General features: G+C 41.6%; 4 protein-coding genes across 6 annotated transcripts in view; 2 read left to right on the forward strand and 2 right to left on the reverse strand.

Annotated features, from left to right (window-relative positions):
* Nucleotides 1-19,618, forward strand: part of LOC114444837 (NACHT, LRR and PYD domains-containing protein 3-like) — a 383,662-nt gene that overhangs the window by 228,028 nt on the left and 136,016 nt on the right. The window lies entirely within an intron of this gene.
* Nucleotides 1-19,618, forward strand: part of LOC114432357 (H-2 class I histocompatibility antigen, Q9 alpha chain-like) — a 267,348-nt gene that overhangs the window by 162,479 nt on the left and 85,251 nt on the right. The window lies entirely within an intron of this gene.
* LOC114432368 (gastrula zinc finger protein XlCGF17.1-like) overlaps nucleotides 1-19,618 on the reverse strand; it is a 216,880-nt gene that overhangs the window by 119,291 nt on the left and 77,971 nt on the right. The window lies entirely within an intron of this gene.
* On the reverse strand, nucleotides 9,194-11,797 carry LOC114432394 (rho GTPase-activating protein 1-like). Of its 3 annotated transcripts, none has more exons than XR_003670261.1 (4): nucleotides 11,257-11,293; nucleotides 10,410-10,538; nucleotides 10,208-10,318; nucleotides 9,194-10,128 (listed from the first exon to the last, which is right to left on the reverse strand). XR_003670261.1 is itself a non-coding variant. In XM_028400395.1 (3 exons), the coding sequence occupies exons 2-3, from the start codon at nucleotides 10,280-10,282 to the stop codon at nucleotides 9,961-9,963; spliced, it is 243 nt and encodes an 80-aa protein (XP_028256196.1). In that variant the 5' UTR covers nucleotides 10,283-10,538; nucleotides 11,736-11,797; the 3' UTR covers nucleotides 9,197-9,960. The 3 variants fall into 3 exon arrangements, 1 of the variants encoding a protein (XP_028256196.1); XR_003670260.1 differs by lacking the exon at nucleotides 11,257-11,293 and adding an exon at nucleotides 11,736-11,797 and having other exon boundaries at nucleotides 9,196-10,128; XM_028400395.1 differs by lacking the exon at nucleotides 11,257-11,293 and adding an exon at nucleotides 11,736-11,797 and having other exon boundaries at nucleotides 9,197-10,128; nucleotides 10,208-10,538.

A 19,618-nucleotide genomic window follows, 5' to 3' on the forward strand; every position in this document is an offset into this window, starting at 1 on the left:
AAAACATATGTATGTGTATAAATATATATGAAGAGTACTTTATAACACAACATGTGTGGGTGTGTGATGACACAGTTTTCAGTCTGGTTAGTAACAAGTTAGTCATTAATAAGTCCAATTAGTCCAAACCCTCATCTCTCCTGTTCTCCAGCCTTCCTCACAACCACCAGGTCTAAACACACACACAAACGCCAAACTGTGGTAATACCAGATATCATGGCATCATCAACTCTTCATAAGAATTCTTTTCTTTCTTTTTATATCTTTTCTTTTCTATTAGCAGTGATCAGTCTCATCTGAAGCAACTCCTTCATGGTGTGGTTACAAACCACAGCACCCAGCAGTCTTATCTGAGGGCAGCAGGGGCTGATGGGAGTTTTGAGCAGCTCGTCCTCGTTTGGCCTCAGCTGCATCAGAGCGTCACTTCTCTGTGAGTTCACCAGAGGAAACATGCTTCTCCTGCCGGCTGCTGTTCTCTGCTGTCTGTGTTCAGGTGAGTGTTTCCAGCCAATCAGGCGCTGACGAGCCGCACCTGTGACAATCACTGACCTCCACCTGTCTCTGCAGCGCTGGTTTCCATGGCAGCAGATCTGATTCAGGACGATGCCTCGCTGACCAGGAGAGTCGGTGGAAATGTGTCCTTCAGCTGTGGAGGGCTTCAACAGTGTGGTAGCTATGTGTGGTGGTACCAGAAGAAAGACAAGGACACATTCAGACTGATTCTTGATATTAATATGAATAGTGGTTCCATAAATTCAGGCTACAATCATCCTCAAAGAAATGATTTCTCAGCTGTAGAAACACAGAAGGGCTGGGAGCTGGAGCTCAAGACAGTTAAAGAGGATCATTCAGCCACCTACTACTGCTCCTGTTGGTGGTATGATAGAAGTTCCCACAGTGAGAGATTATGTGAGCAGCCTGAACAAAAACCAGCAGAGAACAGAAAACCACATCAGCTTCATGTTTCACCTCCATCTCAGACTCAAACACACTCAAAGAGCTCTGAAGCATCGAAAGCTGCACAAATCCATGTTTGATCCCAACAAAGGAAGGAATGAGTCCATGTGACCAGAGGGGACGCTGACTGGGAGTCTTCCAGTCGGAGCTTCACATGTTAACAGAGGAAGTTTAGAATCAGCAGGAAAAAGCTGATGATGAGGACGCTTTGATGTTTTTTACAAACATGGAGATTTTCAGTGTCTCTGTTTTACACAGACGTTCCTGCAACATGGAATTCTGACAGAATTCTGCCTCCTGATTGGATCCTTCACTCAGCAGGTTTTTGTATGAGCCTGTTTCACTGTGTGGGTGAAGATCTTTGGTCCTGGAACTAAACTGATAGTAACAGGTAAGAACTAACATTTATTTTTACTGTTGGAAATGTTGAAGCTGTTTAAAGTCACTTTCTTCATGAACTGTTTCTACTGAATCACATTTTTATTATTTTTATACTTTGTATAGAATTTATCACACAGCACACGGACAGAAAAAAAATAAAATTGAGTTATTGTTTCTGCAGAATTATTTAGTGTTTCATCATTTCAGTATTTTTTCATCAGTAATAAATTAAAATATAAAATAAAGAAACCTGATGTGGTGCTACAATAAGAGGAAATCATTTGTACATATAAAAGATAAAAGATGACACATTTAAGATAAACATTAATATGTTTTACGTGTTAACACAGGTATAAAAATAAATATTTTGCTTTTGTAAATAAAGTAAATGATGGTAAAAAGACATCAATATGTAATAATTATAATAACTCATCATAATGTGTATGTTAAATGTGATCTGGAAAATATTTTATCTAGCATGTCCATCAATAATATTTAATGAACAGAAATGTATAATATTTGACATATCCACACATACTGCCCGTGTCTGCTTCAAGTTTATTCATTTAATGTTTATATTTCATGCTGTATTTATTTCATCCCTAATATGCAAATCGCTTCTTAAAATACAAATCATGAACGTACACAGTCCTTCTCTGGTTAACTATAAACCTCATCACTACATCCAGTGGTAAAACAGACGTGAGCCCTTTTGTTGCTGCTGTCAGCTTCAAGGAGACATAAATACAGCATGAACTGAATCAATATGAATTAAAATGGAGGAAACCTTTATTTGACCCACAATGCAGACATTAAATAAATAAATGTAATATTAAATAAATACATGAGGCAACAAATGAATTAATAATATGCCACCAATATGCGGCATGGTGATTTAAATCATGTTTCATACATAAATCTGACCAATTAAAACAATTTACAGATTTTTACAAGTTATTAAATAATATGTAATGTATATGACAGATTCATTATAATTTTAGCCATCAGATGCGTCATGTGACATGTCCTCCAACATTCCAAGACGTGCATGTTAGGTTCATTGTCTTTGTCTTTCTGTGGCAGCCCTGTGATAGACTGGCCACCCATCAAGGCCTGTCTCCCACTGACAAATACAATAGACTCCAGCCCCCCATGACCCTGTATACTTGTATACTTGTATACAAGTTCAGGAATGATTTAAATTCCCTATCACCTCACAGCATGATGGAGCGGCTGCACTGACAGGCTGATGATTGTGTGTCTGTGTTGTGTAGCCTCAGAGCAGCAGGTGGTGAAGCCTGTGGTGAACGTGTACCCAGCAGCACCCACAGGCCGTCCTGAGGGGAGCAGCTCCCTGCTGTGTCTGGCCTCAGACATGTTTCCTCCTCTGGTCCGCTTCTCCTGGAAACGACAGAAGGAGAACGGCTCGCTGGAGGAGCTGCATCCTGCTGAGGGAGAGCAGCTGGAGCTCAGAGAGACGGGACACAGCGCCGCCATCTTGTTTGTCCAGCAGCAGGAGAGCAGCAGCTATAAGTACAGCTGCTATGTCAAACATGAGGGGGGCACAGTGAAGGCCCAAACAGAGCAAGGTAATGAACATGTTCATGAGATGTTGAGCAGAGAACAGAGGAACTTTGTAAATATGTGACTCTTCTGTTTCAGAGCTTCCAGCTGCAGCTTCCTGTCCTCCAGAGAGAGAACCTGCAGACCTGCCAGCTGTGCAGCTCACTGCCTGTAAGATCCATTCAGGATGAAGATGTTCACATCCTACCACAGTCAGAGAATGACCTGTCTGTCTGTGTGTCTGTGTGTCAGGGTCCTTCCAGTCTCAGTGCAGGGTGAAGCTGCTCCTGCAGCTCTACACTGTGCTGATAGTGAAGAGTCTGCTGTACTGCTGTGGACTCTCTCTGCTGATGATCGGCTGACTGCTCGTCCTCCATCACATCATCCATCACTGTGCTCAGAGTCCATCAGTGATCACATGATGCTCTTTTTTTCTCTTTGTACTAAAACTTTGAGTCAGTATAAAACTGAATCTGACTTCCTGTCTGCTTCGATCTTTCTGCATTTATAGCTTTACTTTTTTTCACAAAGTGTCTTCACATTATTTCACTGTCGTTTCACAGTAAAGCTGATCCATCATGTTGCAGCCTGGCAGTCATGTGACCATGGTTGTTAAGCAGCAGGTGCAGAACAGCATGTGATAAAAATCAAAGGATGAAACCACACGGCTGTTGTGTGTGTTCAGCGTGGTGTATGTGTGTGTTAATCCTCTTCTATAAATCTGCATTCCGACGAATGCTGTTTTCTTCACAGTGACATAAAATGAGAAAATGTTTGAATGTTTTATCTGCACACGTGCTCTCTGTGAGCTGTCTTCAGACTCTGCAGCTCTGTCACTTTCTGATATTAATAAACTCTTTCAGATATGATGTTTTGTATCCAAACACATTTTCTGTGATTAATTAATTGTTGAAAACACTGAGTGCAGACTGATCAGTTTAAAGAGCATGCAGTGAGCAGGAAATGAGGCAGGTTGAGGACGTCCTGGAATGATTCTGTAACCGTCACAGTGAAACCCACAGAAACCCACAGAGCCGTCTGATTGGCTGCTTTCTGTCCTAATAACCACTGAGATCACACTGATATCTGCAGCTGTTCCTCCATCTCTCTCTACACTAATAATCCTCTTGTTAATAAACAGTAGATGTAGCATTAAGCATCACTGCCCTCAAGTGGTCACTGTCAGGTACAACATGTTGTCTGTGAAGGTGAGAGTATGAACCAGAGGTACAACTGACCTGTGATGTCATAACAAGACCAACAGCTCTCTTTAACAGACCAAGAGAAGAGTGATGTCACAAGCAGACCTAACAGGCCTGTTTAAGACGAAGTGGAGAATGATGTCATAATCAGAGCAACACAGGAAGTAAAGACATGTATGAATGACTGTGGTCAAAGAAAGAAATGATTGAAGTCAATAGAAAATGAGAGTAAATGTTGCTGCTGTCCTTCACTCTGACTGGAGACAGGAGCTGTATAATCATCATTGTAACAATAAGAAGAAAGCAGCACAGAGTCACATGATCATGTTGTACAGTAAATGAGTGGAAACAAAAAGCAGGAGAGGAGGAAACACAACTTTTAGCTCAAGTGCTTCCACCTAGTGTCAATATTTGGTATTAATTCTGACTACATATTCCACCTTTTACTCACTGCCATATATACTGTGCCATGTGTGAAGTGATAATAAAAATGTGAATGTGAATTTATTGTAAAGAACTTTACTTATTATCTCTATTATAAGTGTGTGTGTGTGTGTGTGTTTGATGGAGTGTGTAATGTCTGCTCAGTATTATTGATACTGCTGTGTGTGATCTGAAATCTGATCAAACTGTGATGTGTCTGATGTTGACAGAAGAATCAGAGGATGCATCTAAATGATGATGTCATATGGTCCCTAAAAAGGAGTCACAGAGGCTCTGTCTCCTTCCTGCCTCATCTGCAGACAATCCTCCAATCAGACGCCTGTTTCCACGGCCCTCATCAGCCCTGCACTGTCAGCACATCTGCATGTAGCTGCCTGCTGTGTGGACTCTGACCTCTTCCTGCTCTCTGCTTTGTCCATGTTTACACCAAACAGCATCAAATGTCCTCCTCCCTCCTTCTGGACACACACAGCATGACAGTGTACAGCTGTGCTCCTCCATGCACACACACTGAATCTACTGAATGTCAGCACAAGTCAGGAAGAGAATCACATGTCAGACAGTCAGATCCACCTTTAAAGGTGAGGTAAGAGAAACCTATTTGTCAACTGTCCATACTCCAGTCCGGCAGGTGGCGGTAATGCACCAGTAAACTGAAGACGAAGAAGAGGAGGAAGAAGGAGGACGAGGAAAAACAAAGCGACAGCAGAAGCTGAACAGAAGTGTAACTACTGTGAGTGTTTTATCACATCTGAATGGCTGCTGTTGAGTTTCTGAGAGGTTTTATCAGCGAGCGGCTAACTGCTGCTGCTGCTGAAATATTGGGAGCGTTTGAACAAACTATCGTCCAGTACGAGGAAGAGATGGACCGTCAGCGCAAACTGCTGGATCTCCTCCTGAAGCCTGAGATCAAGTTACACAGAACAGGTATGTAAACATGACAATGTCACGGAACAACAACGTCTCTGTTTGAAAAGAGTGCACATTCAACACATAGTGTTTCTAACAGGAGGACACTGACTTCATGACTTGAAGCTACAGATGTGTCCCTCCAGCTTTTCTCTCTCTGCTTCAGCTCATCAGAGCTCTGTGCTTCGTTTATTCACTGTTGAAAACTACTGAGCAGCTGCTGTTATTTCCCAGTTAGCATCAGAGATTAACCGACTGATCGGCCATGACCGGCGTCCGCAGATCGGCAGATATGACGATTTTACGCCCGATAAATGCACTCGCGCACAAACCTTAGCTTAGCTCAGTTTAGCTTAGCGTAGTCAATGTTCAGTCTATCCAACATGAGCAACATGGTGAAGACGCTCGCACATTACCACCGTGTACGTCGTCAGTTGTTGAGCTGTGAATTATCGATGTAGCCCAAGTTGATAAACAGTACAGCACTGATATGATCCATTACATGTTGGCTGGTAGCTGAATTCCACGCAGTGCCGTGGTGCACACACCTCCACAGACCACAGCCAGGTTAAGACCTGACAGCTTAACATCCACAGAAGTTTTGTGGCTCCTGTCTGCCAATGACAGACACAGACAGCAGTATTATTTAAACAAAGTCCATGATTTGGTTCCTGGGGGTCAGGAATCAAGACTAACTCATTTACAGCACTTATAAACTACCTGATCACAGCTAGCAGATGCTAATTGTCTAATGATCACACAGAATGTTCCCGTTGAACATGCTGTTACATGCTGGCCGACATCACTATGTTCATTGTTACTCCTGAAATGATGAAAAATTGAATTTTGGGGAAGAAAAATTCCTGGTTTGTACAAAAAAACGTGTTGAGATACGCCTGCAATACATCAATATCACACCAAGGTGACAACCAGTTAATTTGGGCACCAGTCCATCACACTAGCCGATCAGACAGATGCTGATTTTATCAGCCTGTGCCTGTGTGTGTGTGTGTGTATGTGCACGGGGCAGCTATTTATTGTGTTTGATAAAAGAACAAAGTAAAGACCTGTTCTATAGGAAAGGTGACCTTGAATGACTTCTGCTATGATCTGCTGCTGTATAGAAAATAGCTGCCCCCTATATAATGGCAGGGAAACACTGGTAAGTATGGAATATAATGTAACAACAGTAGTTAGTAGTGTGTGAATGTCCCACACTGGGAAGCCTAATATTTTGTTATTGCACCCTAAGTTAGACTTGCTGAATGTCTGTTGACACGATATTACTGAAAAGCTGATTGTATTTCTATGTTAGAATTTTCTGTAAATACATCTCTCTGTGTGCTGTGAACCTTCTGACCCTTTGACCTGCAGATCTCTCTCAACAACACAGTTTTAAAGTGGAGGATGTTCTGGCTGACCAGCAGCTCTGTAACCAGAGGAAGAACTCCATTCTGGACCAGGAGGAACCAGAACCTCCACAGGTTAAAGAGGAACAGCAGGAAGTCTGCACCAGTCATGAAGGAGACACTTAACATTAGAAGTGTTTTTTTTCTCTTTGTCAGAACCTGAATGTTTATGATATTTTCTGTTTGTTAGTATTTTAATGTTGCATTACTGCCTCACCTGCAGACAATCCTCCAATCAGACGCCTGTTTCCACGGCCCTCATCAGCCCTGCACTGTCAGCACATCTGCATGTAGCTGCCTGCTGTGTGGACTCTGACCTCTTCCTGCTCTCTGCTTTGTCCATGTTTACATCAAACAGCATCAAGTGTCCTCCTCCCTCCTTCTGGACACACACAGCATGACAGTGTACAGCTGTGCTCCTCCATGCACACACACTGAATCTACTGAATGTCAGCACAAGTCAAGAAGAGAATCACATGTCAGACAGTCAGATCCACCTTTAAAGGTGAGGTAAGAGAAACCTATTTGTCAACTGTCCACACTCCAGTCCGGCAGGTGGCGGTAATGCACCAGTAAACTGAAGACGAAGAAGAGGAGGAAGAAGGAGGACGAGGAAAAACAAAGCTGAACAGAAGTGTAACTACTGTGAGTGTTTTATCACATCTGAATGGCTGCTGTTGAGTTGTTGAGAGGTTTTATCAGCGAGCGGCTAACTGCTGCTGCTGCTGAAATATTGGGAGCGTTTGAACAAACTATCGTCCAGTACGAGGAAGAGATGGACCGTCAGTGCAAACTGCTGGATCTCCTCCTGAAGCCTGAGATCAAGTTACACAGAACAGATGTGTCCTCCAGGACAAAAGCTCCAGTCTGGACCACTTTGACCCGACTGTCATCCAATACAAAGAAGAGATCAACCATCAGAACAGGTATGTGAACCTGTGAACCTACAAACAAGCAGTGACTCATGGAGGCTGCAATTGTAGCAGCATAAATAAAATTGTAGTATAAATAAATGGAAAAAAAAACACACAAAATTTTTAATAGAAAAGGTGAATGTGGACTGGATTTTTTTAACCTTTATTACAGTCTTGGTCATGTCAAACATCAGTAAAAAAATGACTTGGTTGCATTATTAGTTAGTAAGTTAGTAACTAAATGAGCTTAGTAAGTAAGTAAGTAAGTTAGTAAGTAAGTAAGTTAGTTAGTAAGTAAGTTAGTAAGTAAGTTAGTTAGTAAGTAAGTTAGTAAGTAAGTAAGTTAGTAAGTAAGTAAGTAAGTAAGTAAGTTAGTAAGTAAGTTAGTTAGTAAGTAAGTAAGTAAGTAAGTTAGTAAGTAAGTTAGTTAGTTAGTTAGTAAGTAAGTAAGTTAGTTAGTAAGTAAGTAAGTAAGTTAGTAAGTAAGTAAGTTAGTTAGTAAGTAAGTAAGTAAGTTAGTTAGTAAGTAAGTAAGTAAGTTAGTTAGTTAGTAAGTAAGTAAGTAAGTTAGTTAGTAAGTAAGTAAGTTAGTTAGTTAGTAAGTAAGTAAGTAAGTTAGTTAGTAAGTTAGTAACTAAGTAAGTTAGTACGTTAGTAAGTAAGTTAGTAAGTTTACTGAAAGACTACTTTACTTTAAACAAACATAACCAACACTTCTAAAACCCTCAACCTCTCACCACCTTTGGTGACATAACCCCCTGTTCACGAACCCCCGAAACTCGGGGGGCCAGGACGCCCCCCTCTTCTCCTCCGGTCCTTCCGGACTTCCGGATCTTCTGTCTTTGTTCTTCACCCTCCAGGAATCGAACCTGGCTCTTCAAGGGCACAAATCACTCCCTTTACCCCTTGCTTTACCACCTGAGCCACTCGCCCAGGCATTTGGACCTCCTCTCAGTCAGCCTTTCACTCTTCACAGTCCACCACTCACTTAACCCTCTGAGCCATTCATTCAGATGCTTGGACTTCTTCTCGGCTCATATACTCCCTGAAACTACTGTTTGCCGTTTTGTCTTGTATTTCATACCTCAAGCTGCTCACTTGTGCTTTAACCTGCCCCTCAGGGACAAATAAAGGAATTCTGATCTCTTTGTAAACCTTGTTACTGTCATGGATGCATTTCAAATAAATAACATAAAAAGATCCTTGCTGTTCTAAAATGCACACCCTGAGTGTTATATTAATGCGCACCCTGATTTGAACTGTACATGATTGTTTACACAAATAAATATCAGTAAGAAAAAAGTAACATTTATTTATTGTTTACACACATGGATGTTACAGTTTGTAATTATATCTTACATACATAAGATCCACAACATATCAAAAGTAAAGGAGAAAAATAAAAGGAGTTAAGAAAATAACATCACTAAGTATCAATAAATCCTGGAAACCAAAATCATTTCTCCCACAGAGAAACATTGTTCACTGTCACCATAACAACAGTTACAGTACAAAGATCCATAGATTAGACTGAACCGTAATCGATCAGCAGAGTTGAGAAAACATGTTAACTTGGTTAGGATGATTCAGTTAGCTGTAGTGAATTTTAACTTATTATTGGCTGAAGGAGCAAGAAAATAAATCAGACTTTATTCTTTGTCTGATTGATGTGATGGTTTTTTTTTTGCTTTAAAACATAAATATATGAAATGTTGATTCTCAAACCTGTGATGCGTTGAACGCACCTCGTGCTGTTTTAATCTATGGCAAAACGGGCACACTGGCACTTTGATGGTTAATCACTTCAGGGGAACAAATAAGGCACAAGCATGCACGCACACACACACAGCTGTTCACCTCAACAATCTCACACACACCTTAACTGACACAGCCCTCTATTTTTTTAAATCAATATATGAACAGCCCAACAGTATATTTGTCTATTCAAATGTACTGAGATCAGCTGACACACACACACACACAGACTTACAACAGTTAACTTTTTTTTGCCTCAGTCAAACTAAATGAATGATCTTTTGGTTCTTTTCAGTCACATCATATTCTGAATTATAGCAACAACACAACGCCAATATTCAACCACTGATGATGATAATGATGATGATGATTTGGCCTTTGAGAAATTAAAAGACAACAACTTAAAGAGCAGTTTTGGCCACAAAGCTAGGCGGAGACCAGATGATGCTGGTCCAGCAAGGTCTGGGTGAAGTTGTTGATCGGCCCAATGGCGCTGAGAGACATGGCGTTGTCCCGCCCCCACAGCAGGTTAGGACCAAACACAACAGCCAGGTTACTGTTGGTCATCTTGTTCACCTCACTGTTGGCTGACACCTAAACACACAAACATACACACACAGCTGTCAGAAACAGACGCACAAATGTGAAAGGAAGCGTGGTGTCAGAGCCGTACCTGTGCCAGGAATGTGATGAGGTATCGCAGTGATGCATAGTTCTCCTCAGACAGAGACTCCACGAGCGTCTTCATGACGGTCACCTGACTGTCACTGGATACAGCTGCAACCTATCAAATGCCACTGTGAATAACAATCCTAGAGAAACCACTGATTATTCAACTATATTCATGACTTCTTGGACTAATGGTCTTGACATACAGGCCAAGTTGAAGATGTCGTTGTAAAGCTGGTAAGTGAGCAGCAGCTCGGGCAGTTCCCTCAGGAAGGTCTTCAGAATCACAGCAGCCAAGTGGACGTCTTCCATGTCTCTGAAATTCACTGCCTGGCCTGAAACACACAAAGCCGCTCAGCTGTAAGCCTTCTTTCTTCTACTTCATCTGAAAGAGCAAAAGCTGCACAAAACTCTGAAACACTAAAGATTCTGCAGGACGATGCTGAGGATGTCCTCTGAGTCTGTGGTGGCCAGTGCCATCATGTATGCTGTTGTCTGCTGGGGCAGCAGTCTGAGGGTGAGGGTCATACACAGACTCAACAGAATCATCAGGAAGGCGGCCATGTTGTGGGAGAGGACCTGGACTCTCTGACAGAGGTGCGTCAGAGGAAGATGTCCAAAATAAAGACCATACTGGACTGTCCCTCCCACCCACTCCACACTGTGCTGACCAGGTACAGGAACTCGTTCAGCAACAGACTCCGACTCCAACGATGCACCACTGCCTGCCTGTCTTAATCAAACTACTGAACTCTGAACTGTAACAGTCACTCAGACACTGTACATTCATGTCATGCTCTTTACCATGTAAAGGTTTTTATACAGTAGTAAATATGTTCTTCTTTACATACACCTCAGGGATGTAAATGCTATAATAATAATAAAATTAATGCTAAATATTTCAATTTCAATTTATCTTTGATTTCTATTTGTAACCAAAAAGAATTTATAATAAATAAAGTAATTCTGATTCTGACTTCTCAGCACTGCTAGGAAGCCATGATTAACTCACATGTGAACGAAAGTCACATGACTTTTTACTTTACTTTTTACCTGAGTTGTACTTGAGCTGCACCTCCAGATTCAGTAACTGACAGTGGGAGTGGCACCTCAAACACCTGGTCAGGGAGGGGAGGGCTGCGAGGGGGAGACGTGGGAGGCTGAGCGGCCGGCTTCAGAGACGGATGTTTGAGCCCCTCCTGATATTGCTCGATGGACCGATTGGACACTGACTTGCCAATAGAATATTACAGCCGGGGTAGACATAGGTCCCCGAAAAGCCTAAATGTGTTCTTTTCGAGGAAAAAAACAGAACGTCTCTACCTATTACCATTCCTGAGATATGAGCGACTTTGTAAGACATACGCTAATTGGTTGGATACGACAGACGCCTCCCTAACATCTATGACCTGGAACAACCAAATGAATTGATGCAACAATACTAATGTGATGATCAGAAAATACATTCTAGTTCAGAACAATTGCAGCCTCCATGAGTCAAGGATTCACTGCTTGTTTGTAGGTTCACATACCTGTTCTGTGTAACTGTATCTCAGGTGTCAGGATAATGTTCAGCAGTGGGTCCTGATGGTTGATCTCTTCTTTGTATTGGATGACAGTCGGGTCAAACTTTTGTCCTGGTTACAGAGCTGCTGGTCAGACAGGATCTCTCCCTCCTTAAAGTCATGTTGTTGAGGGAGACCTGGAGGGACAAATGGACACAAAGACTAATGTGATGATGGAAACATCTAAAACCTGGAACAACCAAATGAATTAATGCAACATTAAAATACAGAAACAGAAAATATCATTAACATTCAGGACAACATTTCAGACAGAAGACAGGAGCCACAAATATTCTGTGGATGTTAAGCTGTCTTAACCTGGCTGTGGTCTGTGCACCACGGCACTGCGTGGAATTCAGCTACCAGCCAACATGTAATGGATCATATCAGTGCTGTACTGTTTATTAACTTGGGCTACATCGATAACGCTCAGCTCAACAACTGATGACGTACACAGTGGTAATGTGCGAGCGTCTTCACCCAGCTTAGCTTAAAGTCATGAAGTCAGTGTCCTCCTGTTAGAAACACTATGTGTTGAATGTGCACTCTTTTCAAACAGAGACGTTGTTGTTCCGTGACATTGTCATGTTTACATACCTATTCTGTGTAACTTGATCTCAGGCTTCAGGAGGAGATCCAGCAGTTTGCGCTGACGGTCCATCTCTTCCTCGTACCGGACGATAGTTTGTTCAAACACTCCCAATATTTCAGCAGCAGCAGCAGTTAGCCGCTCGCTGATAAAACCTCTCAGAAACTCAGCAGCAGCCATTCAGATGTGATAAAACACTCACAGTAGTTACACTTCTGTTCAACTAGCGAACAAACTACTTCTTCTTCACATGTGATGTGCTGTCGCTGTGCTCGTCTTTTTCTTTCCCCTACTTCCTTATTTTCTTCTTCTTCAGTTTATTGGCGGTGGGAGCCACCTTGTAAGGCGCATTACCGCCGCCTACCGGACTGGAGTGTTACAGCAGCAGTACAAGTAAGACAATGCAGTGTGCTACTAGAGAAGCATAAAAACTAGAAACAGATAAGTAACAAATAACCTAGAATTAAAAATAACTGTAAGAATTATTTTATCTTTTAATTAAAATATAATTAAAAATAAAAGAATACAAATTAAGAATAACCATGAGATATACAGCTAGGCACTCTTCACGTGTTCTCATGTTATCATTATGTTCCATGTTATCTGTTCCAGAGACAAACAGCATTGGGGGTCAACGTTGTGTGGAGATGTGGAGCCAGGTGAAAACCCAGAGCCCAGACACTTATATAGCTGTTGTATGTATATATGTCATTTGTATAAAGACACAAATCTTTGACATGTAAGCAGCAGGCCTGTCCACCTCACCTTTTATATGTCCCTCTGGTTCTTTTCTGACCTTTTCTATCTGTTCCCGTTAAGCACACTCAGAGTAATGTGTCTCACTGTGCTTCATCACACAATCATCACCTGTGTGTGTATTTACGTTTGTGCCTCGCCACTACCTGTAGCTTATGTGTGACGTATCATGGAAGTTGTTGTGGCTGTACTGAAATGAATGATAAGTTAATGCTGTCTGTTCAGAGCTGTCAGTAAGAGCTTGTTTAACAAGTGTGTTGTTGTTCGGCTGTCCCGCCGAATATTACACTGTGTATATATGGGGAATATATACATGCTGTTCACAGCTCAGTGTCTCAGTGTCTTCACTCTTCAGTCCATCAGTCCAGTCTGATCCTTTTTATGAGAGTCTGTGTCTGAGTCCTGCCTGCTTTTTGACTATGGAGCTGATTATTCCCCGTGTTTGGACCTTTTCAATCCTTTTCTCCTCCTTGTCCAGGGAGTAATCCAATGTAGAACCACCACTGGAAACTGTAGTGTAGTTTGTTTTATCAGTTTTCATGGTGCATATGGTGCTCTCAATGCTAACGCCATTTGTGGTGCTTTGATGATGCTACAAGAATAAACTCCACCTGTCGAGGCTGCGCCTCATTCTTCGTATCCAAAGGTGCTGCTACAACAGCTCTGATGGACTGATAAAACACTGTCTCATGCACAATAAAATGAGGAAAGACTGAGTCAAACTTACACCTCCTCACATCAGGTTTTAACCTCTGCTCTCCACCATGGTCCACCCTGAAGGACGAAACACAGTCAGAATGATTTTCTGTCCAACATGAGTCCAAACTGCTGATCAACATGAAGCAGAGTTCCTCAGTTTGTCAGAGACACACAAACAGACTAAAACTCATCTGTGTCAACTCCAGAAGAGTCTCTCCTGATCTGCTCTGTTTTTATTCATGTCCTCCATTCTGTGAAATATTGCTCTCTGTCAGTGCTTTACTGTAAAATCCTCTTCATGCAGCAACAGTGTAGGTTTGATCTCAGCATTGTGCATTTATCCAAAGCAGCAAACAAGCCACACTGTCTCTGACTGTTTCTTTCACTCTATATGCAAACACAACCCTGGTTCACATGTGTCATGGATGGAAGAGTTTTCTGACACAGTTCAAATAAATACATTCACTCATTCATGTGTGTAGTTTTTACATTGATAATATTGTAGCGTCTCACTCAGTGAAGCTGCTCACTGCTCTCTGTTTCTGACTGAAATAACTCCTCCTTCTACCATTGTGTTGTTGTCTCCTTTGAAGCTTCACATGTGGATTGTTTCAGGAACATTTGTTTGTGGGATAATTCAGTGGTTCTTACAGCTGAGGAAATTAATAAGTAGGGCATCATTTTGTATTTTCTCTGCACTAAATATAGCTGAAAATCAGTCACATTGTAAAAACTGCCACATGTGTTTTTATATGAAGAAAGTGTAAAAACAAAACTGAAGTTCGGGGTCGACCATATCGTATACGACATGTCTTACAAAGTCGCTCATATCTCAGGAATGGTAATAGGTAGAGATGTTCTGTTTTTTTCCTCGAAAAGAGGACACTTAATGCTTTCTGCTGTAATATTCTATGGGCAAGTCAATGTCCAATCGGACCATCCAGCGATATCAGGATGGGCTCAAATATCCAATTGTAGAGCCTTGTGCCTCTGACAGGACCATCAAATATGGTTTAAGTGACAAGAGAAGTCTCTCCCCTGAATAGCTCGGTCGTCTACACGGCTGAAAAGCATCTCTGAACCCAATAATAGATGCGCAGCGGACCGTTATCTCAACCAGAAAGTGCGTCGATCTGTATACCCGTTATACACCATTATACACTTATATTTCTTACTGGAAACGTTTTATTCGACATTTTAGCGTTGCTAAGGAAGTTACGTCGAAGATGTTCCGGGTGAACAGGGGAGATCGCTGTCAGACGCTCAGAGTAAACAGCGCTCCTTTTTTAAAACCTTTGCCGCACAAATATTGCAGTGAGAAAAGAGACATTTACAGCATGACTATTTCTGAAAGAATAAGAAAAGATTATAGACTGTGACGCGGTTTCTGAGTCACTGGCAGAAGGTTTTTTTCCAAAGATGAACAGCTGGATTACATGGAGCATGTGGAACCAGCTGAAAAGTGATAAACATTTATAGTGACAATAAGAAATGAAGTAAAAATAATGTGTAAATAAGTAATTTGTTATACTTATTTGTGTTTTTTACATTTATTTTATACAGAAAAGTGTCCCAGCTGCACCCCCCCCTTCTCTCTGAGAGGTTACAGCTGCTCAGCCTGAAAGAAATGAAATGTGTACATTTAACAATACTGAATAATTGTAAAAAGTAGAGCAGTGCAATGACAAAGAAAAAACTATTCTACAACATGAAAGGATACTATTGTCTAGGCCAGGGGTCGGCAACCTGCGGCTCCACATGAGGCTCTTTCATCCCTCTGCTGTGGCTCCCAGGCAGCGAGCTCATTTTTGGAAGAAAATAATAATAATGTGAATAAATAATGGCCGTTTAATTTAAATGTATTTTATTTTATTCATTTAGTTTTTTCAAAGTAATAGTTGTTTCTTTGGAGATTGAGATGCTCTCGTGACATTAAAACTTTTAATATTTTGTCAAAATATGCGTCACGGTCGCGTGCTGTAGCAGCACCTGTAACACTGGACAAACTGGTGTTCGACAGCCTACATGGAATGAGATTCCCGACACTTAAATGAACATGGAAACGTTTGCATTTGGAGTCCTGTTGATCTTTGGATCCTCATACTTGTGCGAGCTGGTGTTTTCCATCATGAACTACATTAAAAGTAAACACCGCTCCAGCCTCACAGATGAGCGCTCGCAGTCCTTCGTGAAAATCAAAGCGACGTCTTCCAGCCCTGAAATGGACACGATACACTGTGCAGTGAAGTTCAAGAGCAGAAATCACATTAACGAGGTGAAAGAAATAATTGAACACACATTTTTATATCGGACCCTGAACTAACGTGTTTTATATTCAGGTTGACGGTTGACTACTGTAGCCTGCGGCATGGAGGAAATGACGGCGCACTGAAATCAAAATAACATTTTGCACAACATTTAGTGCTATTGTTTATTTAAGTTTTACCCAGACCCACCCACTGAGGTCTGTAACCACATATAAACCATGTTTCCCCACCAAACAGTTAGAACTGATGAAGCTGCTTGGATGAGCAGTGAAATGTCTTCAAGAAAACTCTACAAGTCCAGGCGCCTTGCTTCAATATTCTCTACGTATTTTTCCAGCTAATCATACATGGCTCAAATATTAGCAGCTCATGTACTGGCACAGCTTCATGCAGCCATTCACAGTACACCAAATGTGTCCACATAAGAAGGAACTCTGTGACGACCTGCTGGGTGTAACCACACTTAAAACATACACAAGAGGAAACATGGTAAGAAAGAAAAGAGAGGGGGGGCTATACCCCAGATGAAGGAGTAGCATTGCCTCCTGAGAGAACTCCTGGAACACGTTGAGGCAAATGCCAATGACCTGCTACTGCACAACAATGTGAGGTGGCCGAGTAAAGGAAATGCACTCGTCTTGAGTCGGAGAGCACGATGAGCATGATGAGCACAAGACCAAAATTGTTGCCTTTTATCATGAACATTACATCACATCTTAATGAGCTGCAGCTTGAACTCATTCATCTGCAAGGAAATGCTGCATTAAGAAAGCATTTTGAGACTTCCGGGTTGGTAGGCTAGAAGATGGCAGCATAGAGAACGAGCTCCCGACACTTGAGTTAAAAATAGCCCATAACGACCCGAATTTATAAAATAAAAACCGGAAAGAGCATGAAGGACGTTTAGGGCGTTAAGATGCCAAGAGGAAAATACAGCAAGAAGTCCAACGTTGTACAGCACGAGAGAGACCGAGCTGAACAGGCTTCGCCGGTTAGCAGCGCCATGGAGGATAACGATGGGCTACTTGATGAAGGGGAACGCAATAATGACGCGAGCCTGGACCTTATACTCAGAGAACTAAGGGAATTCAGAAAGGACAATGGCACACAGCTAAAGGGAATCAGAGAGGAAATACTCAAAACAAACAAGAGAGTGGAAGAGGCAGAAGAACGGATAATGGAGGCTGAAACGCAGATACAAGCTAATGAGGGCGCCATGAGGGAGATGTTAAAACTGCAAACCGAAATGGAGACCAGGCTAACGGACCTGGAGGGACGTTCAAGAAGGGAAAATATTAGAATACATGGTGTCAAAGAGGGATCGGAAGATGAAGCCCCGTCAATGGTTTGCTTTGTGGAACGCTTATTGAGAGAAAACTTAGACCTGCCCGACTCAGCTGAGCTGCGAGTTGAGAGAGCGCATCGGGCGCTTGTGCCAAGGCCACCACCAGACGCGCCGCCGCGATCCATTGTTGCCAAAATAGCCAGCTACAGAACAAAAGAAGAAATACTAAAACTGACCTGGCAGAAACGTGGGTTTGAATACTTGGGAAACAAGATTAACCTAGACCACGACTACGCGCCCGTGGTTCTAAAGCAACGAAGGGAATACGCAGAAGTGAAATCGGTGCTGAAAGAGAGGAAGATCAGGTTTCAGACCCCATTCCCGGCAAAGATGAGGGTTTTTTATTCGGAGGGGACGGTACTGTACGGTTCGGTGGAGGAGGCGACTGGGGATATGGCGAGGAGGGGATTCCCGGTGACCGTAATTAAACGGCCGGAGACCCTTCTGGAGCAGATACAACGCTTATCGTGGCGCACGGAGAAGCGGACCAGAGGACGGAGGAATAAGGATCAGACCGGGAACTACAAGGAAAGACTTCAAGCATTCAGACGCCAAGAGCAGGAATAACTGCAGGACACTGGGAGACAGATAAGTGAAGGGGCTTGATAGAGAGATATAGATGCCACGAAATAAATTGATTAGGCTGGCCACGGATATAGTACACTTGTTAAGATATTTTTATTTGAAAAAAAAAAAAAAAAAGTACTATAAATGGCAATGAGAATAAAAAAAATATATATGGTCGGGTGCGTTACCTATGTTGCCAAAAGAATGGACATTGGCCGATGGCAAAGGAAGGCCCTTTTTCACCCATGGGTGGGAGAGGCCCCCCCTCGAAGCCTCCTTTTCACGGGGGTTTATTTAGGGTCAGATTGGAGACCCCACAGTTGGAAGTCAATATATTTGTTCTATATAGTTCTAGGGTTCATGTGATGTTCATTTATGTATGTTCAGGGAGTGTTTTGAATACATTTAGTTATGCTGGTTTAAAAGCTTTCAAGCAACCCAAATATGGTTAGAGATAAGATAAAAGTTTGCTCCTATAATGTGAATGGTCTGTTAAATCCAATTAAACGAAATAAGATTTTAGCTAAAATGAAGAGAGAACAAGCACAAATAGTGTACTTACAGGAAACTCATTTAGACTGTAAAGAACATGAGAAATTAAAAAGAATGGGTTTCACAGATGTGTTCTTCTCTTCATATAAATCTGGACGAAGGAGGGGAGTCGCCATCCTTCTATCAGGCAAATTACAATTTGAAAAAATACATGAGATAAATGATAAGGAGGGACGATTTATTTTAGTAAGGGGAAAAATTGAAGGGAATCCGATCACATTGTTAAATATATATGCGCCGCCTGGATGTGACATCCATTTCTTTAAAAAAATGGTTGATATGATGATATCAGAGACAGCAGGTCTTCTAATTTGTGGAGGAGATCTAAATATACATTTACAACCAAAATTAGACACATCTAATGGAAAAACACAGGATGCAAAGTCACTAGTTAAGAAAGTTAATATGTTACTTATGGAGGTCGGTTTACTTGATATATGGAGAGATTTCCATCCGAATCAAAGAGATTACACTTACTACTCTTCCCCACACGCAATATACACGAGAATAGACTATTTTATAACCTTTGGAAAAGACAAAGATAAAATAAACTCCTGCGAAATAGGCACAATAGACTTAAGTGACCACGCACCTGTATACCTGTCTGTTGATCTGAACCTACAGCCAAAAACCAATAATTGGAAATTGAATTCGAGCCTACTTAATGATCCTCAATTTAAAAAACAGATGAAAAGGGAGATTCACTTATACTTGGAATTAAATGATAAGGATGATGTGTCTCCTCCCATTTTGTGGGATGCTTTAAAAGCTGTTATAAGAGGGAGAATAATAGCAATATCCTGTTATAAAAAAAAGATGAGAAACAAGAAATTAGAGGAACTACAAAATAAACTTAAAGAATTAGAGAAAAAACATAAGACGAAAATGGAACAGAAAATATTGGGGGAAATCAAAAACGCAAGGAACGAGATTAATGAATTGGCTACACATGAAATTAAGAAAAACCTAATGTTCCTTAAACAGAGATATTATGAGGGCGGATCTAAATCAATGAAGGTTTTGGCCTGGAAACTAAAGAAGAAAATTGCACAAAACACAGTCCACAAAATTAAAG

Source organism: Parambassis ranga, chromosome 2, assembly GCF_900634625.1.
Source record: "Parambassis ranga chromosome 2, fParRan2.1, whole genome shotgun sequence".
Lineage (NCBI taxonomy): Eukaryota > Metazoa > Chordata > Actinopteri > Ambassidae > Parambassis > Parambassis ranga.